The sequence below is a fragment of the Coregonus clupeaformis genome, chromosome 1, assembly GCF_020615455.1.
Source record: "Coregonus clupeaformis isolate EN_2021a chromosome 1, ASM2061545v1, whole genome shotgun sequence".
NCBI classification, from domain to species: Eukaryota; Metazoa; Chordata; class Actinopteri; order Salmoniformes; family Salmonidae; genus Coregonus; species Coregonus clupeaformis.
The window spans coordinates 74,207,486-74,225,361 of record NC_059192.1 but is presented as its reverse complement, the minus strand read 5'-3'; the positions used below and the strand labels follow the sequence as shown (position 1 = coordinate 74,225,361).

Below are 17,876 nucleotides of genomic sequence, written 5' to 3'. Positions count from 1 at the left end.
ATTGCGCCCTCTGTCGTACGAGATGTCTTACAGAGTGTTTCAGGATTCAACAAAACAACTGTATTTTTTTTATTTTGTTTAAAATGAAGATACCGTTTATAGTATTTCTGTATGATAATTGCTGATCTTTGTCTAGTAATCCACTATAAGGAGAGCCTCAACATTTGGGATTTCAAAATGGCTATGTATTGGAGCAAGGAGTCACCCTCTCCCCCTTCTACAATAAGCATAATTGTAATTTAAGGGTTGTTGCTTTTTATTTCACCTTTATATAAACATGAAAGTCTTTTTCACCTACATTCACTAGTTGCGCCATAGGAGAATGCAGCAAAGGAGCCATAGGAGAAGGCAGCTGACTATTCATTTGGAATGTAATTCCATACAGTGCCTTTCTAAATCAATAAGAATAGGAAAGGAAAGGAGAAGCAGGTCATCATCATGGAAAAGTTTGGGACGCAGGGATTCCTTTTTGTTTACATCCAGATCCTTTGATTCCAGCTCGTACGCTGTGGGGCGGGCGGGATCCACCCTCATTCCTTCGAGTTTACGTCATTGTTACTGTGTTTTTTGTGAATGAAAGAATCCAACCCCACCGAACAGAGTAATTCCGGGAAAAGGCGGACTGACATTTTGTCGCTTAACTTGCTTCGACTGAACACAATATTTGACGTTTCTCCGTGTTTTAAAGTATTTATTTATACAATTGTGTCGACAACTCAAAGACTGGCAGCTGGTACTCTCCAACGACATAGCTAAGGACAAGTAAGTAGGCAGCTGTTTGCTTTTCGGGTTAGCCACCTAGCTAGCATTGGCTAATCCGTGTTGTTGGCTAATGCTACTAGCATGTTGTTTAGCTAGCCTTGCAAAATTGCTACAATTTGGCAACAATGATACGACCACATATTCACTATTTACATATCTCAGATGCGTGTCAGGAATTGTTCTCGATATTTTGTGTTTTGTATAACATTGTGTAGGTTCTCATTTTTAAAGATTAAAAGGAGCTATTTAAATGTTGCTAAAAAAAATGGATGGCGACCTGCGCAGTTGCGATGGCCGTGTGTTTACTATCGCATTGAGCTAGCATGGCGGACCTAGCTCGCCAGCTCCCTTCCGTATAAGGAAATGGGTGGATTTTTATTGACAATTAAATGTTCACTTAGGCACAAATCTTACATTTCCATCTGTTAATGAAAGTTAGCTTATGAAACAACAATATCATTTGAAAGGTAAATATAGCTTTGTGTTTCTACTTCTCAGCTAATTTTGTCTTGAAACGTCAAGCTGGTCGACATCTAAAGTCAGAACTGTATTGTGTTATAACACTATTAGGCACAAAATACTGATTTAAATACAGAATTTGGGAGACTGGTATCGTTCAATATTTAGTGAGCTTTTATTGACAACATACATGTTGTACGAGAGAGTATAGTCGCCCGTTAGACACTAGCGGTGGGCAGCTTATTGCTGAATCACTATGACTTTATGAAATGGTTACATCGGTTTACAACGGCGCCTCGTGGTAGGACAGGCGTTTTTAAGTGTAAGGTCACTTCCCACGCATTTCGGGAAACGGTAACGTCAAGGATCCACCATAAACTCACCAGAGCCTTTATTTAGAACAATAATTATAATCAGGTCTAGACGACAATGTTAGAGCTGAGTCATCATTCTATTTTACATCTAGCCATTTCTTGTTGTGATCTCTTTCCTTCTCCTACTTGGGTGAAGGGGATTTTATTGTTAATGATTATGACAACACATGAGGATATCCTACATCAAAGACAATAATAACTTATAAAGTAACACTCAAAACATAGCTGCCACCTGTCCTGAATAGATAAAATATTAAAATGTAAAAGACATCCTCCAAATACCAAGTTTCACATGCAAGAGTCCAACCCAGCCAGTGCTCCTCATAGGAGGAAGGGGAGGACCATCCTCCTCAGTGAATTTCAAGAAAATAAAGGGAACCATAAAAAAAGTTATCCTTTTTAGATAAAACTATACTAAATATATTCACATGTCACCAAATACCTGATTAAAACACACTGTTTTGCAATGAAGGTCTACAGTTGCCACAACAGCACTCTGTAGGGCAGCACCATGGTGTAGCCGGAGGACAGCTAGCTTCTGGGTACATTGACTTCAACACACAACCTAGAAGGCTTGAGGTTCTCACCCCCTTCCATAGACTTACACAGTAATTATGACAACTTCTGGACCGATCAGAGCTCTTGCAGCATGAACTGGCATGTTGTCCACCCAATCAAAAGATCAGAGAATTAATCTAGTGCTGAAAGCATAAACTACAGCTAGCTAGCACTGCAGTGCATAAAATGTGAGTAGTTGACTCAAAGAGAGAGAAAGACAATAGTTGAACAGTTTTTTACAAATTAATTTCTTCCAAAATTAAGAAGTGAGAAAGGTTGTGTGTTTTTTTTTATTTTTACTTTCACTTAGCAAGCGAATGCAGCTCGCTAGTTTTAGCCTACTCAAACACCCGACTCAGAGGGAGATGCTATGTTAGCTAGCTGGCTATCCAACACTGGAACTCTTCCAAGTCAAGGTAAGCTTTTGGTTTGATTAATGTATTGCCACAGGGGCCCACCGGTGTAACTGCTAAACTGCTTTCTGACTGTACACTGTACTGCATGATTGTAGCAGGTTTACTAACGCATCAGTTCTAGTAGCTATGTTGACTATGAGGCTATAATATGGTGACAACGATGTAGGCTGTGTGTAGCGGTTAGCGGTCATGGTATGAAGGTTTGGCTTGGAAAGGTTTTTGTGCCTGGTCATAGACAGCTGATGTGTTGTGCACTGAAGTCCACCAGAGAAGGGAAAAGGTGAGAGGAGGAGAGCACGTAGATAGTTGCAAGAAGGAATCATATATACAATGAGCAAAGGGATCATGCTGTTTGTATGTGGCTGTTATGAAAGTGAACTCTGTTTGCGTGTGATCATGTGTGTATTCAACGTTTCTTAAATGGAAGCGAACTGAATGAAACGGGTATAAAAATAGCTGCATTTGTCAAATAGAAATTCACATTTGCAACTGTTGGACTAATGATTACACCCTAGATCAGCTAGATGCAGGCAAGAGTGGTATTGAATGTGTCACTGTCTGTGACCTTGATTACACAATTCTAACGACCTGTGCACCTACGTTGTAAACTTTCATTCATAGGCTAGGTTGTAGCAACCTCATGATGGGTATAGGAAAAATTTGAGTATCATGTAGTAGCCTAAACCTATCGCTGTTACATTGAGCTGGGTGAATGGAATATGAATGACAGTCATCCAATATGCTGTAATAGAAAAAGGCCATGCTCATAAAAAAGAAAGCATCCTCCCTCATCTTAAATGGCACCGACTGCCACTGAACCCAGCCCCCATGCTTAGAGCATTTGGAAAAGCACAATATGTCCAATCCATTATGTTATAACTGTATTAATACCAGTTCAGTTCTGCTGTGAGTGTTAGGAAGAAATGGTTACTAGTGTTTGATGGGAACACCTGATTTGAGCAATGTGGGATGGGCACATGATAGGCCTAACTTCCCTTCACTATTCCAATCAGGGGAGAAATCTTAAACTTTCAAAACCTCACTTTACTCCCATTTAGATATTTGAATGATAGACCGCAGAAGTGTAGGGGATGTTTTCTCTTTTCAAGGGAAAGCCTTCAGTCCAAGATGGAATGTCTTTATATCCTACTACACTGAGTAGTATATAGGGGAACACATGAACTTAATTATATTAATGTTTCTCAAATGCTTCAAATTAATTGTATGTCCTTTCTCTCACTCCTTCTTGTAGACCGTCTATAAATCTGTGTTTACTGGTGTCAGAGACACAGGATAAAGCCAGATCATGACGTCAGAAAGAAGCAGCAAAGCCCTGAAGGTAGAATTGCAATACATTTATGATAACGTTTGGAGTTTATTTGATTTTAAAGTGCATTTTACACGCACGTCACAGCACTTTCTAAAAAATTATACAACTCTCCATCCTCTCCAGGTAAAGCGGGAGTGTGGTGAGAACGTTCCGGTGTTGTCGGACAGTGAGCTTATGTCCCTGTCTGTACGGGAGCTCAACCTGCACCTGCGGGGTCTGTCCCGCGAAGAGGTCCAGAAGCTCAAGCAGCGCCGGCGCACCCTGAAGAACCGCGGCTACGCCGCCAGCTGCCGGGTGAAGCGCGTGTCCCAGCGCGAGGCCCTGGAGCAGCAGAAGAAGGAGCTCCAGAGGGAGGTGGAGAGGCTGGGGGTGGAGAACGCAGGGATGAGGAGAGAGCTGGAGGGCCTGGGGGCCAGGCTGGCAGCCCTGCAGAGGTTCGCCCGTGGGTTAGAGTCTGGAGGGGGCAACCTCCTGGCTACGGCCCCACGCCTCAACACAGCCTCGGTCATTACCATAGTGAAGACCCCGCCACAGGCCCACGTCCAGAGAGAGCAGGGAGGGTCCTAGGAGGAACCGACCGGGCTGGGGAGGGACAAACGCACGTACATACACTCTCATATACACACACACACAGGTAGACACATGCACGCATGAAGAGAGCGGGAGGATTGGAGGAACACCGACAAATGGGCACTTATGAAACTCATGCGCTTAGGATGATACACACACACACACACACAAACATAAGGTGTTCACAGTCAGTGATAAATACTCTCTAAACCCAGCCAACCCACACTCAGACAGGCGTGGACTTGAGGAAACACGGCGGTTGACGAATCCGACTAAAGCACGACAGACGTGCAAAACAGGGACACAGACACCATCCGTCGACAAAGCCAGTCTTGCTGCTGGTGCTCTCTGATACTGCTATTCAACAGGCTGAGCCAGCTAGCGCTCTGCCTTCTAGCATGGCATCTAGCCCTGCTACACAATGCCTGGGTTAATCAGACTCTTCCGCAGCTTCTTCCAATGCAAGCTTTGAGTTTTTAAATGGCATCGCAATTGACATCTGTACACGTCTTGGAGTGTTGTTCCTCTGTACTGTGTGTGTCGATACTATTGTGCTTCACTGTGCTGCCGTGTGTCGTGGCTACATGGGTGTTTTCAACTGTACCACAGTGCACATTTTGGTTTGCTATATAAAAAAAAAAACTCCAATAACCATCCTTTGCTTGTATCTAGATTCCCCAACTTGCAGAAGTTGGTCATTGCTGGACACAGTGGGAAAATCCACATCTCGTAGAATGCCATGTCAATGCGGAAATCTATTGATGCATTCCATTATGTTATTTTGTAATGTTTATACAAGAGACAAAAATGTTTGAGCAAACGTTTATTCAGAGGTATTCTATTTTATTTGTATTTAAAGAATAGATATTACAAAAGCTAATGAGTGCTGTGATGTAATGTATGTTTCAAATACCTGGATATGACTAGTTTGGGGAAATTCTCAAGTCTAATTGTTGTACGGAGTGTGTGACGATTATTTTTGTAATGTTTAACTGTCGTAATGAGCTGTTTAGATATGCTAAAAGCTGATGTTCATGTTGCTGTAAGATGATTTTAGTATGTATGTACACCATATTTGTACTAATTTCATAGTGAGTCGAGTGGCTTGTTGTAGGAATATTATTTTTCTATAAAGTACCAAGGTGATTCCGATGATACGTATTGTTATTTATGATCAAATTATTTTACGTTTTGTTTTCTGAGATGGCACGAGAGGGAGACAACACTGTAAGGAGAAAGAATGAAGGCAAAGAATGAGAGGAAAAAGAGATGGATATGAAGAAAAGATGTGGTGGTGGTGGAAGAGAGGATTTGGGAGGTGAATGAGGGCAAAGAAAGCGAAGAGGACAGACAGGTGGTGCTTTGTAACACCCATGACTTATCAATAAACCCCCGCTGACTCCACTAGATATACCTTTACACATTATATTGTGTTGATGAATACTCCCTTAAGATATATTTAGCTATCTTCTCAATATCAATGTTGCATAGCATTTATCCTCAGTAATAGGTCTCATCTAAGATTATTAATGTCAAATTGTGCTGGATGTTTTGTTATACCGCAAAACTAAAATGGTCTGTATTTATTACATGTATTTTTTCTATGGTGAAAATTAAGTACATTGTCTATTTTATATATTAATAATTGAAATAAATGTTGTATATATTGTGAATACAGTGGTGTGATTGTGATCATTTATATAAATGGCCTTGGTAGAGCAGGTGAGGTGAGTCCCCTTACAATGTAAAGCACATTGAGTACTTCAATAAAGTAATATAAATCCAATCCCTTAAGTCAGTCATGACAATAGTGGTGTTGGTAAACTATAAATTATGACCACTGTTAAAATGTAATGGCTGACCATGTCACACAGCTGTAGTTGTTGATCACTCTGGCAGGTTTCATAATGTATGAGAGGGAAGCAGAAAGGGGAAGAATGAAACCATAGTGTGTGAGTACACCATCAGGGAGCGGTTTTCTTTAGGGAACTACAACTACTGTTGAGTAGGGAGGTTAAAATAAGCAATAGTAAATCTATGTAAAATTTACTTTCAGAAGAGAAGAATAGCAGATGAGATTTTCCACTGTTTCACTTGTGATTTGGAGCTATATTTATCATAAGACATCTAAGCAACAACCAAGTTCTAAAAATACTATTTAATATTAAATGGCACAATAATGACAAGACTCCTTTAAAACAAATCTAAATATCTTTATTTTCTCTAGGCTTAACATTTTGTTTGTCTGAATATTATTTAGATGAAAAATAGAAGCATAATATCAGCAGCTTTATGACATAATACAGAGAACTAGACAGAATAAAGTATAAGGTTAATAAAATACATCCTAGGCCTAGATAAAGAGAGCCCACAGAGAGAGAATATCAGAAAAATAGGAACTGGAGAATGAAATAGTCTTGGTGGCTTTCTCTTTGTACCAGAAGCTAAATGTTTGGGGATGAGTCCAAACCATCACAATATATTCAACGTGTCAGAGGATTCAACAGAATGCTACAGGAGACATCTTAATAAGCTCTCTGGCCTTTCCTCAAGTCCTACTGTAGTTCCATAACATGCTACATACTGGCCTCCACATTATAAATAAAGCAGACATTCTGACCATAACTTAATGGGAAATATTGACCCAGCCAACAGACAGCCTCTATGGACCCTGGCTTGCCTAAGCATATTGGGCCTAACTCTCACAGCATAAATTGAGAGGTCAGGATAGATGGTGGCTGGGACTCCACCCCACAACAAAGCATTCCTTTCTCTAGCAGACAGAATGTGTAGGCTACAAGCATAACATGTGACCATGATCGGTCTGTGTTTGATAGATGTGTGTTTGTGTGTGTGTCTGTGTCAAGTGACCAAATATAATATAGACTCCCTGCTGCTCTCTGGTGGCAGGATTGAGCATGGAGCAGCAGTGACTCACCATGTCTTTACTGTATAATGGCAGCCAGTCCCGTATTACTCACTACCATGGGCGCAACTTTCACTTGGGACATGTCCCCCCCCACATTCTGAAATTGCATTTTTGTCCCTCCCAGTTTTATCATTGGAATGTGATACAAAACGAGGCTGTGGTGTCCTTTAGGACCATGCGGATGCCTCCGAGCTGTCGGGTAGGCTGTTTGGAGTGTTTATCTGACTGGATTATATATATATATATATATATATATATATATATATAGAGAGAGAGAGATGTGTGTCCCACTTCTAAAACCAAAGTTGCACCCCTGCTCACTACAATGACCTAAAAGCTCAACTATGAATAACGCAATACATTTTCTCTGTAAGCACTGAACATTCACTTCTGTGAAATGGAAACATTTATATGACACTAAAAGTATCGAGTTACACTTTATTTGCCTGAAATTGTGCAATGTCTGTCTAACTGGAATTGTAAGTATTTAAAAATGTCCTACATTATAGCCATGTAGCATAGCGTTTAACTATATTCCTACGTGGTCTGAATACTCTGATCACACAGATCGGTTTCACTAAGGTGTTTTCCCTAGATGCCATAACCTACATTAGAGGCCAGGAGAGGTCTGGTGACAGAGTGAGCCTCGCTGGATGAAAGCCTTATCCTCACCATACAAATAATGCCCCAATTACAACAGTATAATCCAGACTAACACACTGCTTGCCTGCCCTTACCATGCTTGTCTGCCTGCTACTACACACTGGAGCAGTTCTCTTCATCTGTAATCTGATCAAGTGCTGTCAAACGAACCACTATCCCTCCCTTCCCACATCCATCCCCTGCTCTCATCTGTCCCTGATGAATCAATGAAAATGACAACACACCATACCCCAGTCCACACAGCTGGTTCTCCCCTAAACCACTCCCCCACACCATCCTTTTAAAACCAACTTTAAAACACAGTCACCATAGAGATCTGAGAATGGTCTTAAAACTGAAATCTTCAAACCAAAACGACAAATAAAATGCCATCCATAGCTAGAGTACTTTAATATACATTTAGTATGGGCCATCTTCTTCGGGGGATGTTAGCTAGCAAGCAGACACTTTTTAACCATAAAATCACTTTTATTCAAACCAAAAATGTCTCTCTAATAAGTGAAGTATAATTCGATCTCAGAAAATCCCTAGAATTCCTATATAACCAACCATTGAAGTTTTTCTAGACAATGGTTTCAACCATAACGTACCGCAGCATGTTCCCAATAAGCATTTATTCTATCAAGAGAATAGTTCCTGTAAAGTCCTGAATTTATGCAAATAGTATGTGTGTAGTAGAGGATATTGAATGGACCAGGCTAAGTCATATGGTCCGGTATGGAGGTTGATGCCAACCCCTAACAACACACTTTAAATCCCCTGCCAATACGCCATAAGACATTAACAACATGAGGAAGACCAGGAGGTGGTACCTCACCCCAACAGTCAGGTGATTGGCTGGGCTGGTGTTGGTGTGTGTTTGTGTGTTAACTTAGAACTCGTCGTCCGAGCTGAGCAGCAGGGTCTTCTCGTTGTCGCGGGTGCTGACGGTGCGGGACACAGGCGGGGCAGAGTGACCCTGTTCCAGGGTGGACTGCTGGGTGTACTGCTGGTAGGCTGGGGAGAAGTTATGGATGGCATCCTGGACCATGTCTCCAGGGTTCATCGTCTCCTTCAGGCTGCTGGAGATGCTCTTCATGGGGGCACAGCGACCTGAGAATAGGGGGGTGGAGGAAAGGACAACAGGTAAGAGATAAAATATCAAAAAAGGTCAAGCAGGAGTTGTGTAGTAATTGTGAATAATGTAAAACCTAAACACGGTGTGAAATCACTGCTGGAAGCTTGCTACAGTGGATGTAAAAACAGCAACAAGGACAACCAGTGATTTCACAGAAAGCAAGACAAAAGGAACACAACATTGAACATAGGCTTGTGAGAAGTAGAAAGAAAAGCTGGTGAAGAGACTCAGTGGTAGACCTACCAGACTCTCCATACATAGGAACTGGGCCTTAACGCAGCACAGGGAAAGAGAACGACAAAGGATATGGAAGAATAAAATGACCCAGAGTATACGAAGAGGACGGATGACCAATGAGGGAGTTTATAAAAAGGACGAGGGAAAGGAGGTATTCCAAAAAACAAAGATGAATGAGAGAAGATGATGAAGGGAAATAAAGGAGTATGAAGAGGACAAATTGGGAAACGTGTGTTGAGGGAACAGAGAGAAAAGGGAGTGTGAGTCATTGAAAAGAGAAGACCTGACATCATGTTATAGAGAGAAGATAAATTCTGCTGAATGTGAAAATACTACAGTACCACAGCCCAATGAGCTGGACCAATGTCAAGTAGGTCGATGCCACAGTAAATAATACAGCTAAAACTCAGGTCTCCTTACCCTGAGAGAGAGAGTCAAGCCTCTTGTCCATGTAGATCCTGTATGTGAAGGCATGACGCAGGGCCAGGGAGGCAAAGAACATCTCAATGCAGACGATGAAGTTCTGGTAACCGGCTGCAACCGTTCCCTCTCCCACTGACACCTCGGGTGAGTTGATTTTGGGGATTGCCCCACACTTCTCTAGAATGGCCAGCAACATGCCTGATGGAAAATAAACAGATATTAATAAACAAATACAGATATGTCAAGAATGACTACAGTCCTATAGTATAATGATATTGACTTGGGCATGGATATGATATGAATGACCTCACTCATAATCAATTGCCTACAGTGCTTCAATGACCTAAAAATGTCAATCTGTATTTAGAGGTTTAGTTGTGTGTGTGTGTGTGTGTGTGTGTGTGTGTGTGTGTGTGTCTCACCCTGCCAGAAGGAGAGGAAGATAACAGATTTGACCATGAAGAACTTGAGCAGGGGGCTGTAGGGGACCAGCAGGTCCCGGGTGGAGAAATAGAAGAGGAAGAGGGCGTAGAGAGACAGACTCACTGAGATGTTGTAGACGATGGACACATACAGGTACCCACTGTTCACACTGGGGGGACAGACAGGGACAAGACAGTTGATTAGATTTGAGAGTAAACCAACATAAGGACAAATCTGTATCACTGTATTTATATTTATCTACACGGAAGCACAGTGTATTTTGGGTAATTAAAAGTCTTATAATAAAATAAACGTCTACGTCTTATAAAGTTTTGGTATGAGATATTCTACGATTGCATAAGAAGAAGCACAGTATCGTACTTGAAGTCTCCGTCGCGGTACTTTCCAAAGGCCTGTAGGATGACTGTGACCATGGCCATGAGAGGTTTGACCACACAGAACTGTAGCGTGGCCTGCTTACAGAACCGCAGGAAACCAATGGAGTAACTCCTCCCCCAAAGACAGCACGTACCGTAAATACAACTAGACCTGGAGACGCAGGAAAACACCTTCTTAAATACAGCATCAGTGTTATGATGTCATTTCATAGTGTTGTGTGAACCAGGTTAAAGTTAGTAGATAAGCGATTCTGGGCACCGCAGTCTGAATAACAAGGATACCATAATTATTTATTTTTTTAGACATTTAGCAGACACTCTTATCCAGAGCGACTTACAGTTAGTGAATACATATTTTTTTTGTTCTTTTTTTTTGTGTATTGTTTTTTTATTTATTTTTCATACTGGCCCCCCTGTGTCGAAGGAGCTTACTGGTGGTTTATCTTAGAATGATTGATAGATAGTAATATGCTGACTTGGGTACAGGGTAATACCATCAAAGAAGGGAGTGCCAAATGATGGTTAACAGATGTTGTTCAAGAAACGTGTAACAGAGGGTATATAAACTGAGAGGTTTTCTTTATCTGTGAGTTCAGAATGGCAAGAGGCAAAGCACTGTCCTTTTGTTAGATCGAACAATGGTACCTATTAAATATTTATATGAACTCCCCAGCTAAGTGTTAAATATCTTCTTGCATCATGAATTACTTGATACCCTAGAAACTCATCATAACAATCAGTTAATGAGATGTTGACCTGGAGACGCAGGAAAACACAGTGTTAAATACAGCATCAGTTAATGAGAGATGTTGACCTGGAGACGCAGGAAAACACTGTGTTAAATACAGCATCAGTTAATGAGAGATGTTGACCTGGAGACGCAGGAAAACACCTTGTTAAATACAGCATCAGTTAATGAGAGATGTTCAACATACACACACAAATAGACTAGACTACACACACACACTAGACACACAACAGAGTGGAAGAAGAGACTCACTGGATAGGTTTTCCTCTGATCTCAGCCATGATGGCGCTCTCTCCTCCCAGGTACTCATAACACAGGCTCAGGAAGTTATAGATGACAAACGCTGCACAGGAGAGACACACACACATCGTCAATAAAGGACCATTTAAGAAGTCAACAACACAGACATTTCAACTTCTCTGACATGTTTTACATCATATATATTGCCCTCCTAATATGGGCATGGAAGAATATCTCAAACCCAGTCCTCTTCCAATCCCCCAAGAGACAAGATAAGTCAATGACTGTCATATTAAAGGCAATGGACACACACACACACACAATCTATTCTCACCTTTGACTGAACCAGACAACCTACATTATGTATCCAGTGGCCTGTCTATGACCTTCTCTGTCTGTATTGCCTCAATGTGACCAGTATGACAGAGATGAGGAAAGGCCCAACCCTGAGGCAGTCACTGGATGACTAATACACCATTGTACTATCTATTAACCCCTGAAGGGGGATTCAAGTGTGTGTTGGGTGTGTAACAGACAGTATGGGAGGGTGTGTGTCAGAGTGTGTTGGTGAGTGTATACCTTGTGACTAGGAATATTGCATAAGCCAGACCAGATAAACAGCTGACTCTCTGATAAGGGTGCAGGTTGTCTTCTGTTCTCCTTGTGTGTGTTTGTGTGTGTGTGTGTGTGTGTGTGTGTGTGTGTGTGTGTGCGCCAGCAAGTTTGGTTGAGACCTCATCAGTAGGGCTGCCCTCTGCAGTGAACACGGTTGCTATGCAACAGGTTTTCCCTACCCAGAAATCTGGGCAGGCCTCAGAACAACAAGAGATAGCACTGAGGCAGAGCAGCAGTTAGCCATCTGTCCATGACTCCCACACACTGGGTGAGCAAGTATCACAATACAGCTGATCTCCATGGTGAAGCCATTCAGTTCTGTTCTACGCTAGTCGCTTACCCTCATAGCAGTCCCTGACGGTGTCAAAGTAGACGTAGTACTCCTCGTTAGTGAAGAACAGGAGGCTGAGCCAGGAGTCAAAGGCATAGATGGGCACAATGAAGAGGATCCGCACGATGTGTCTCTGCTCGTTAGGAGAACTGTAGTACCGCAGGTGCATGTAGATCTGAGAGAGAGAGAGAGAGAGAGAGAGAGAGAGAGAGAGAGAGAGAGAGAGAGAGAGAGAGAGAGAGAGAGAGAGAGAGAGAGAGAGAGAGAGAGAGAGAGAGAGAGAGAGAGAGAGAGAGAGAGAGGAGAGAGAGAGAGAGAGAGAGAGAGAGAAGGAGAGAGACAGAGAAGGGGAAAGATGGATGGATAGGATATATGTACAAAACATTAGGAACACCTTCCTAATATTGAGTTGCACCCCCTTTTGCCCTCAGAACAGCCTCAATTCACCAGGCCATGAACTCTACAAGGTGTCAAAAGTGTTCCACAGGGATGCTGGCCCATGTTGACTCCAATGCTTCCCACAGTTGTCAAGTTGGCTGGATGTCCTTTGAGTGGTGGACCGTTCTTGATACACACAGGAAACTAGAGCGTGGAAAAACACAGCAGCCTTGCAGTTCTTGACACACTCAAACCGGTGCGCCTGGCACCTACTACCATAACTCGTTCAAAGGCACTTAAATCTTTTGTCTTGTCCATTCACCCTCTGAATGGCACACACACACACAATCCATGTCTCAATTGTCTCAAGGCTTAAAAATCCTTCTTTAACCTGTCTCCTCCCCTTCATCTACACTGATTGAAGTGGATTTAACAAGTGACATCAATAAAGGATCATAGCTTTCACCTGGATTCACCTGGTCAGTCTATCATGGAAAGGTGTTCCTAATGTTATGTCCACTCAGTGTATATAGAGAGAGGAGGGTGTGGATAAAGATATTTTACAGGACACAAGAGCAGCATTCCATCATTTCTCAACCTGTTAATAATTAACATCCTGCCTCTGAGGGAGATAGGAATGGGAGTGAGCCGCGGGAATTCACAGCAGAACACACTGATGTCTACACTATCCTTGGCATCTTTTCAGTTTAGCTCCCTTTTCTCTCCCCAAACAAAGCTTGTAAGAAGCCACCAGACTCTTATTCCAGACAAAAGGACAGGTAGCCTTTCACACGGTGGGTGTGTGCAGTATGTGTTGACTTGTTCAGTTAAACAAACAGGGATTGTGTGTTGTTGCTAGGCAACCTGTGCTCTCTGTGCACTGAGCAGATGCATCTATTCTTCCAGCATCACCCCAGGTGGAACCTGTAGTTACATGACCCTCCCTCCCTCCCTCCCTCCACTGTAGGGCCTACAGGGACAGACAACACCTAGACACCCCAGTCGGGCACTGCCAAATGTCGACAGAAACACCAAATGGTGTTTATTTTTAGTGGATTGAGTGTGTGTTTTGTTTTGAGACGTGGGAAGTGTGTGTGTCTGTGTGTGCATTATATTACCTGGTGGCAGGTGAAGAGCAGGGCGGTCCAGACGAAGAAGCCCGACACGGCCTGGGCAGCAGGGGTCATCAGAAAGGTGGGCTGGTCTGAGGTCAGCAGGGGGGCCTCTGGGAACCAGGAGATGTTTGGGCCCGGGGGGGCCATGGTGGGAGGGGGACCAGGGGCCACACCCAGGGGGGAGTCCTCTCCAACCCCGACACCTAGTCGCTCAGACAGGGGCACGTCACGCCTCCACAGACGACTCATCTGGAGACAAGGGAACAGAGAGAACGCATGTCCTTTATGTCTACATTAATGATACTGTGCATAAACAGTGCAGACATACAGTCTGATACGTTCCAGTAATACATGTAGAAAGCAGAGCGTTATCGGAAATACTGTAACCATCAACAACAGTTATCGATACTGTCATTTAAATTGATGCGAGCATCTGATAAAGGAAGAGCAGATACAAGGAGTCAGGTGTGACGTACTGTTTACTGAAGAGAGTCAGAGAGAGAGAGAGAGAGAGAGACCACTGTATAATCTCTGATAGTCAAACCAGCGTTTCTCCCTACTACTAACTGTATAGACAGGGTGTTCGCTCCTGCCTAAAATAATTTGATTTCTTTTGACAGTTTTGGGTTAAACAGGCTGATCTGAAAGCATGTACTGTATCATTCAACTTGTCTGTTAACTACAGTATTTTCCTATGGAAGACCAAACACAAGGAAAATACAAAAATGGCATTTATAAACATTGCCATTTTGTCATCATGAATCCCTATTTCAAACAGAATTTAGTATCAGATGTTTGTATTGCCAGCATCTACCAGGCGATAACAACCTCAACGTCAGTTGGTGCTGTCATTGACGTTATCATAGAAAAATAAGAAATACTGTCCACTTCAAAAGGCCACAAACAATAACACACGTGAGACTAAAAAAGCCAGCTATGACTCATAATGCCTTTCAAGCAAAATCAGAGACCGCAACAGTGGACAGCACATAGAGGACGTATCTAAACTGACCTTTCAGGGCTTGGCTGCCAAACCGCATAGCAACCTTAAGTCACATTAACAGCTGCATAGCACGAGCCGTGACAAACTGAGGCAGTATTTGGTTGTTTCCACACACACACACACAGGCATGCAAACAAACACACAGGTGTGTGTGTGAGAGAGATATATGGGGTCATTTGTATTGGTTTGCAGAGAATCAGCAGATCAACATGCAGAATAGGGCTGCATCAGCGGGTAGACAGAGGGACACACACACACGACTGGGAAGTGAAGTTCTGCTGAGGCCAAGGGACATTGTGTTTCATTTGAAAGGCAAAAGGGCAGTCATTGGATGATGTGGCTGCCTGACAGACTGACTGACAGGTGGAGGGACATATAAAGCATATTATAAAGCAACAGATGGAAGTGAGTGTGTGAGTGAGGTAATAATATTAGGTAATGATATGGGTTACAGGCAGCTAGTGGCTGAAAAATGAGGGGAAAAATGGAATTCCGCCGGTAGATGATGCATGGCAGCAACAAGAAAAATAAAGGCTATTCTTTTGTGTGTTGGGGGCGGCGGCGCTGATTATAATTATTTTGCCCGCACTACAGACGGCTATATAGGTCCGCTAATACAGGACTAGTAAAGGCCCAGTGCACTACTTTTGTAAAAAAAAACAGTATATATACACTGAACAAATATATAAAACGCAACATATTTCATGAGCTGAAACAAAAGATCCCAAAACATTTCCATATGCACAAAAATATTATTTCTCTCAACTTTTGGGTACAATTTGTTTACATCCCTTTTGGGTGCATTTCTCCTTTGCCAAGATAATCCATCCACTTGACAGGTGTGCCATATCAAGAAGCTGATTAAACAGCATGCTCAATACACAGGTGCACCTTGTTCTGGGGACAATGAACAGCCACTCTGAAATGTGCAGTTGTCACACAACACAATGCCACAGATGCCTCAAGTTTTGAGGGAGCGTGCAATTGGCATGCTGACTGCAGGAATGTCTACCAGCGCTGTTGCCAGACAATTGAATGTTAATTTCTCTACCATAAGCCTTCTCCAACGCCATTTTTGAGAATCTGGCAGTATAACCAACCAGCCTCACAACCACAGACCATGTGTATGGCGTCGTGTGGGCGAGCGGTTTGCTGATGTCAACGTTGTGAACAGAATGCCCCATGGTGGCTGTGGGGTTATGGTATGGCAGGCATAAGCTACGGACAATGAACACAATTGCATTTTACCTGAGGCCCATTGTCGTGCCATCCATCCGCCGCCATCACCTCATGTTTCAGCATGATAATGCATGGCCCCATGTCGCAAGGATCTGTACACAATTCCTCGAAGATGAAAATATCCCAGTTCTTCCATGGCCTGCATACTCACAAGACATGTCACCCATTGAGCATGTTTGGGATGCTCTGGATCGACGTGTACGTGTTCCAGTTCCCGACAATATCCAGCAACTTCACACAGCCGTTGAAGAGGAGTGGGACAACATTCCACAGGCTACAATCAACAGCCTGATCAACTCTATGCGAAGGAGATGTGTCACGCTGCATGAGGCAAATGGTGGTCACACCAGATACTGACTGGTTTTCTGATCCACGCCCCTACCTCTTTTGTTAAGGTATCTGTGACCAACAGACACATATCTGTATTCCCAGTCATGTGAAATCCATAGATTAGGGACTAATGAATTTATTTCAATTTACTGATTTACTTATACATATGAACTGTAACTCAGTAAAAATCTTTGAAATTATTGCATGTTGCATTTATATTTTTGTTCAATATAAAAATAAAAAAATCTTCCGATTTTTCAGGGGGGGTGCTGCAGCATCCTCAGCACCCCTACTTCCTGAGGCCATGCCAACCAGCAGTAGGCAACAGCAGCCATTAATGCTAAGAGACTAAACAACTGGCAGAGAAACATAGTAGTAGCCACTAATGCAGTAAATAAGCACAACTCGACACTTCGTAACAATTAATGAATGGCAGGCAGGTAAGCAGGCGCATAGACAGACTGTCTGTCACTCTCACCTTTGCAGCTGATTGCCGAAAAGTAAACTTGAATCAAGATGACGTCTGTCTGAAAAATAGATTTTTTTGTTGTTGCTGAAACCATATACAAGTCATTGACTGAAACAATAATGTTTATGCAAATTACATTTTAACGGGTAGACAACTAGAAACTGTTGTTATTTTAGACATGACTTTCATCTGTTTTATTTCCCTTCAAATGGGCAAGTAAAATCACTTTACCTATAATCGATTGTTGGTTTCAGAGCAAACTTCGGCCGGCGCAATTTTGGAGACAGAAACAAGATAGAAATGGATTTAATTCCACAAAGATGCCGTCGTTACTCCGACATCCATGTTTATTTTCCAGTCCTGTTCGACTAGAAATCTTTCCGTTCTGATCCAAGAGTTAAATCCGTTTTAAAAAATCTCAGTTTAAGGTTTGCATCTAATTTGAGTGTGTCTTCGTCTTTTCTTCATTCTGTTACGAACAATACAGGTAACATATCAGTTTTTCCCTGCTCTGTAAACTCCGTCATTCCTTTCTCCCCTTTTTCCTACCTCGGCGTTTGCCACACAGACGGAATCCACTAGGATTAGCAACAGTAGATCAACTCAGTTTGGTCCTCTCCATAGTGTACGGTAGGCTCTCTCGAATGAGATGTAGCCTCCTGTTTGCACCAATCACAGCCAATGAACAGCGAGGATCAGGAAGTGGATGGGGTCGTGATTTGTAGCAATGCGCATGCGATCTGCTACAT

At 42.6% G+C, this 17,876-nt stretch overlaps 2 protein-coding genes across 4 annotated transcripts; one reads left to right on the top strand and one right to left on the bottom strand.

Annotated features, from left to right (window-relative positions):
• The first annotated feature begins 378 nt into the window (after positions 1-378).
• On the top strand, positions 379-5,622 carry LOC121576825 (transcription factor MafF). Of its 2 annotated transcripts, XM_041890355.2 has the most exons (4): positions 379-762; positions 2,464-2,569; positions 3,822-3,908; positions 4,023-5,622. In XM_041890355.2, exons 3-4 carry the CDS (start codon positions 3,876-3,878, stop codon positions 4,464-4,466), a joined length of 477 nt encoding a protein of 158 aa, XP_041746289.1. In that variant the 5' UTR covers positions 379-762; positions 2,464-2,569; positions 3,822-3,875; the 3' UTR covers positions 4,467-5,622. The 2 variants fall into 2 exon arrangements, with proteins under 2 accessions (XP_041746289.1, XP_041746279.1); XM_041890345.2 differs by lacking the exon at positions 2,464-2,569 and having other exon boundaries at positions 383-762.
• Positions 5,623-7,645: 2,023 nt separating this feature from the next.
• Positions 7,646-17,783, bottom strand: LOC121576813 (transmembrane protein 184B). 2 transcript variants are annotated; one of them, XM_045224899.1, is made up of 10 exons: positions 17,359-17,783; positions 17,137-17,185; positions 14,090-14,335; positions 12,603-12,768; positions 11,660-11,750; positions 10,643-10,810; positions 10,261-10,430; positions 9,836-10,036; positions 9,422-9,448; positions 7,646-9,153 (listed from the first exon to the last, which is right to left on the bottom strand). In XM_045224899.1, exons 3-10 carry the CDS (start codon positions 14,333-14,335, stop codon positions 8,933-8,935), a joined length of 1,290 nt encoding a protein of 429 aa, XP_045080834.1. In that variant the 5' UTR covers positions 17,137-17,185; positions 17,359-17,783; the 3' UTR covers positions 7,646-8,932. The 2 variants fall into 2 exon arrangements, with proteins under 2 accessions (XP_045080834.1, XP_045080835.1); XM_045224900.1 differs by lacking the exon at positions 9,422-9,448.
• Positions 17,784-17,876: the final 93 nt, after the last annotated feature.

Bases quoted from the DNA above. Each gene is read 5' to 3' on its own strand.
- LOC121576813 (XM_045224899.1), bottom strand. From the start codon at position 14,335: ATGAGTCGTCTGTGGAGGCGTGACGTGCCCCTGTCTGAGCGACTAGGT. The intron at 10,811-11,659 runs GTGAGTCTCTTC...CTGCGTCTCCAG, and splicing joins ATCAGAGGAAAACCTATCCA to GTCTAGTTGTATTTACGGTA. The intron at 10,431-10,642 runs GTACGATACTGT...CTGTCCCCCCAG, and splicing joins TACCGCGACGGAGACTTCAA to TGTGAACAGTGGGTACCTGT.
- LOC121576825 (XM_041890355.2), top strand. From the start codon at position 3,876: ATGACGTCAGAAAGAAGCAGCAAAGCCCTGAAG. The intron at 3,909-4,022 runs GTAGAATTGCAA...CATCCTCTCCAG, and splicing joins GAAGCAGCAAAGCCCTGAAG to GTAAAGCGGGAGTGTGGTGA.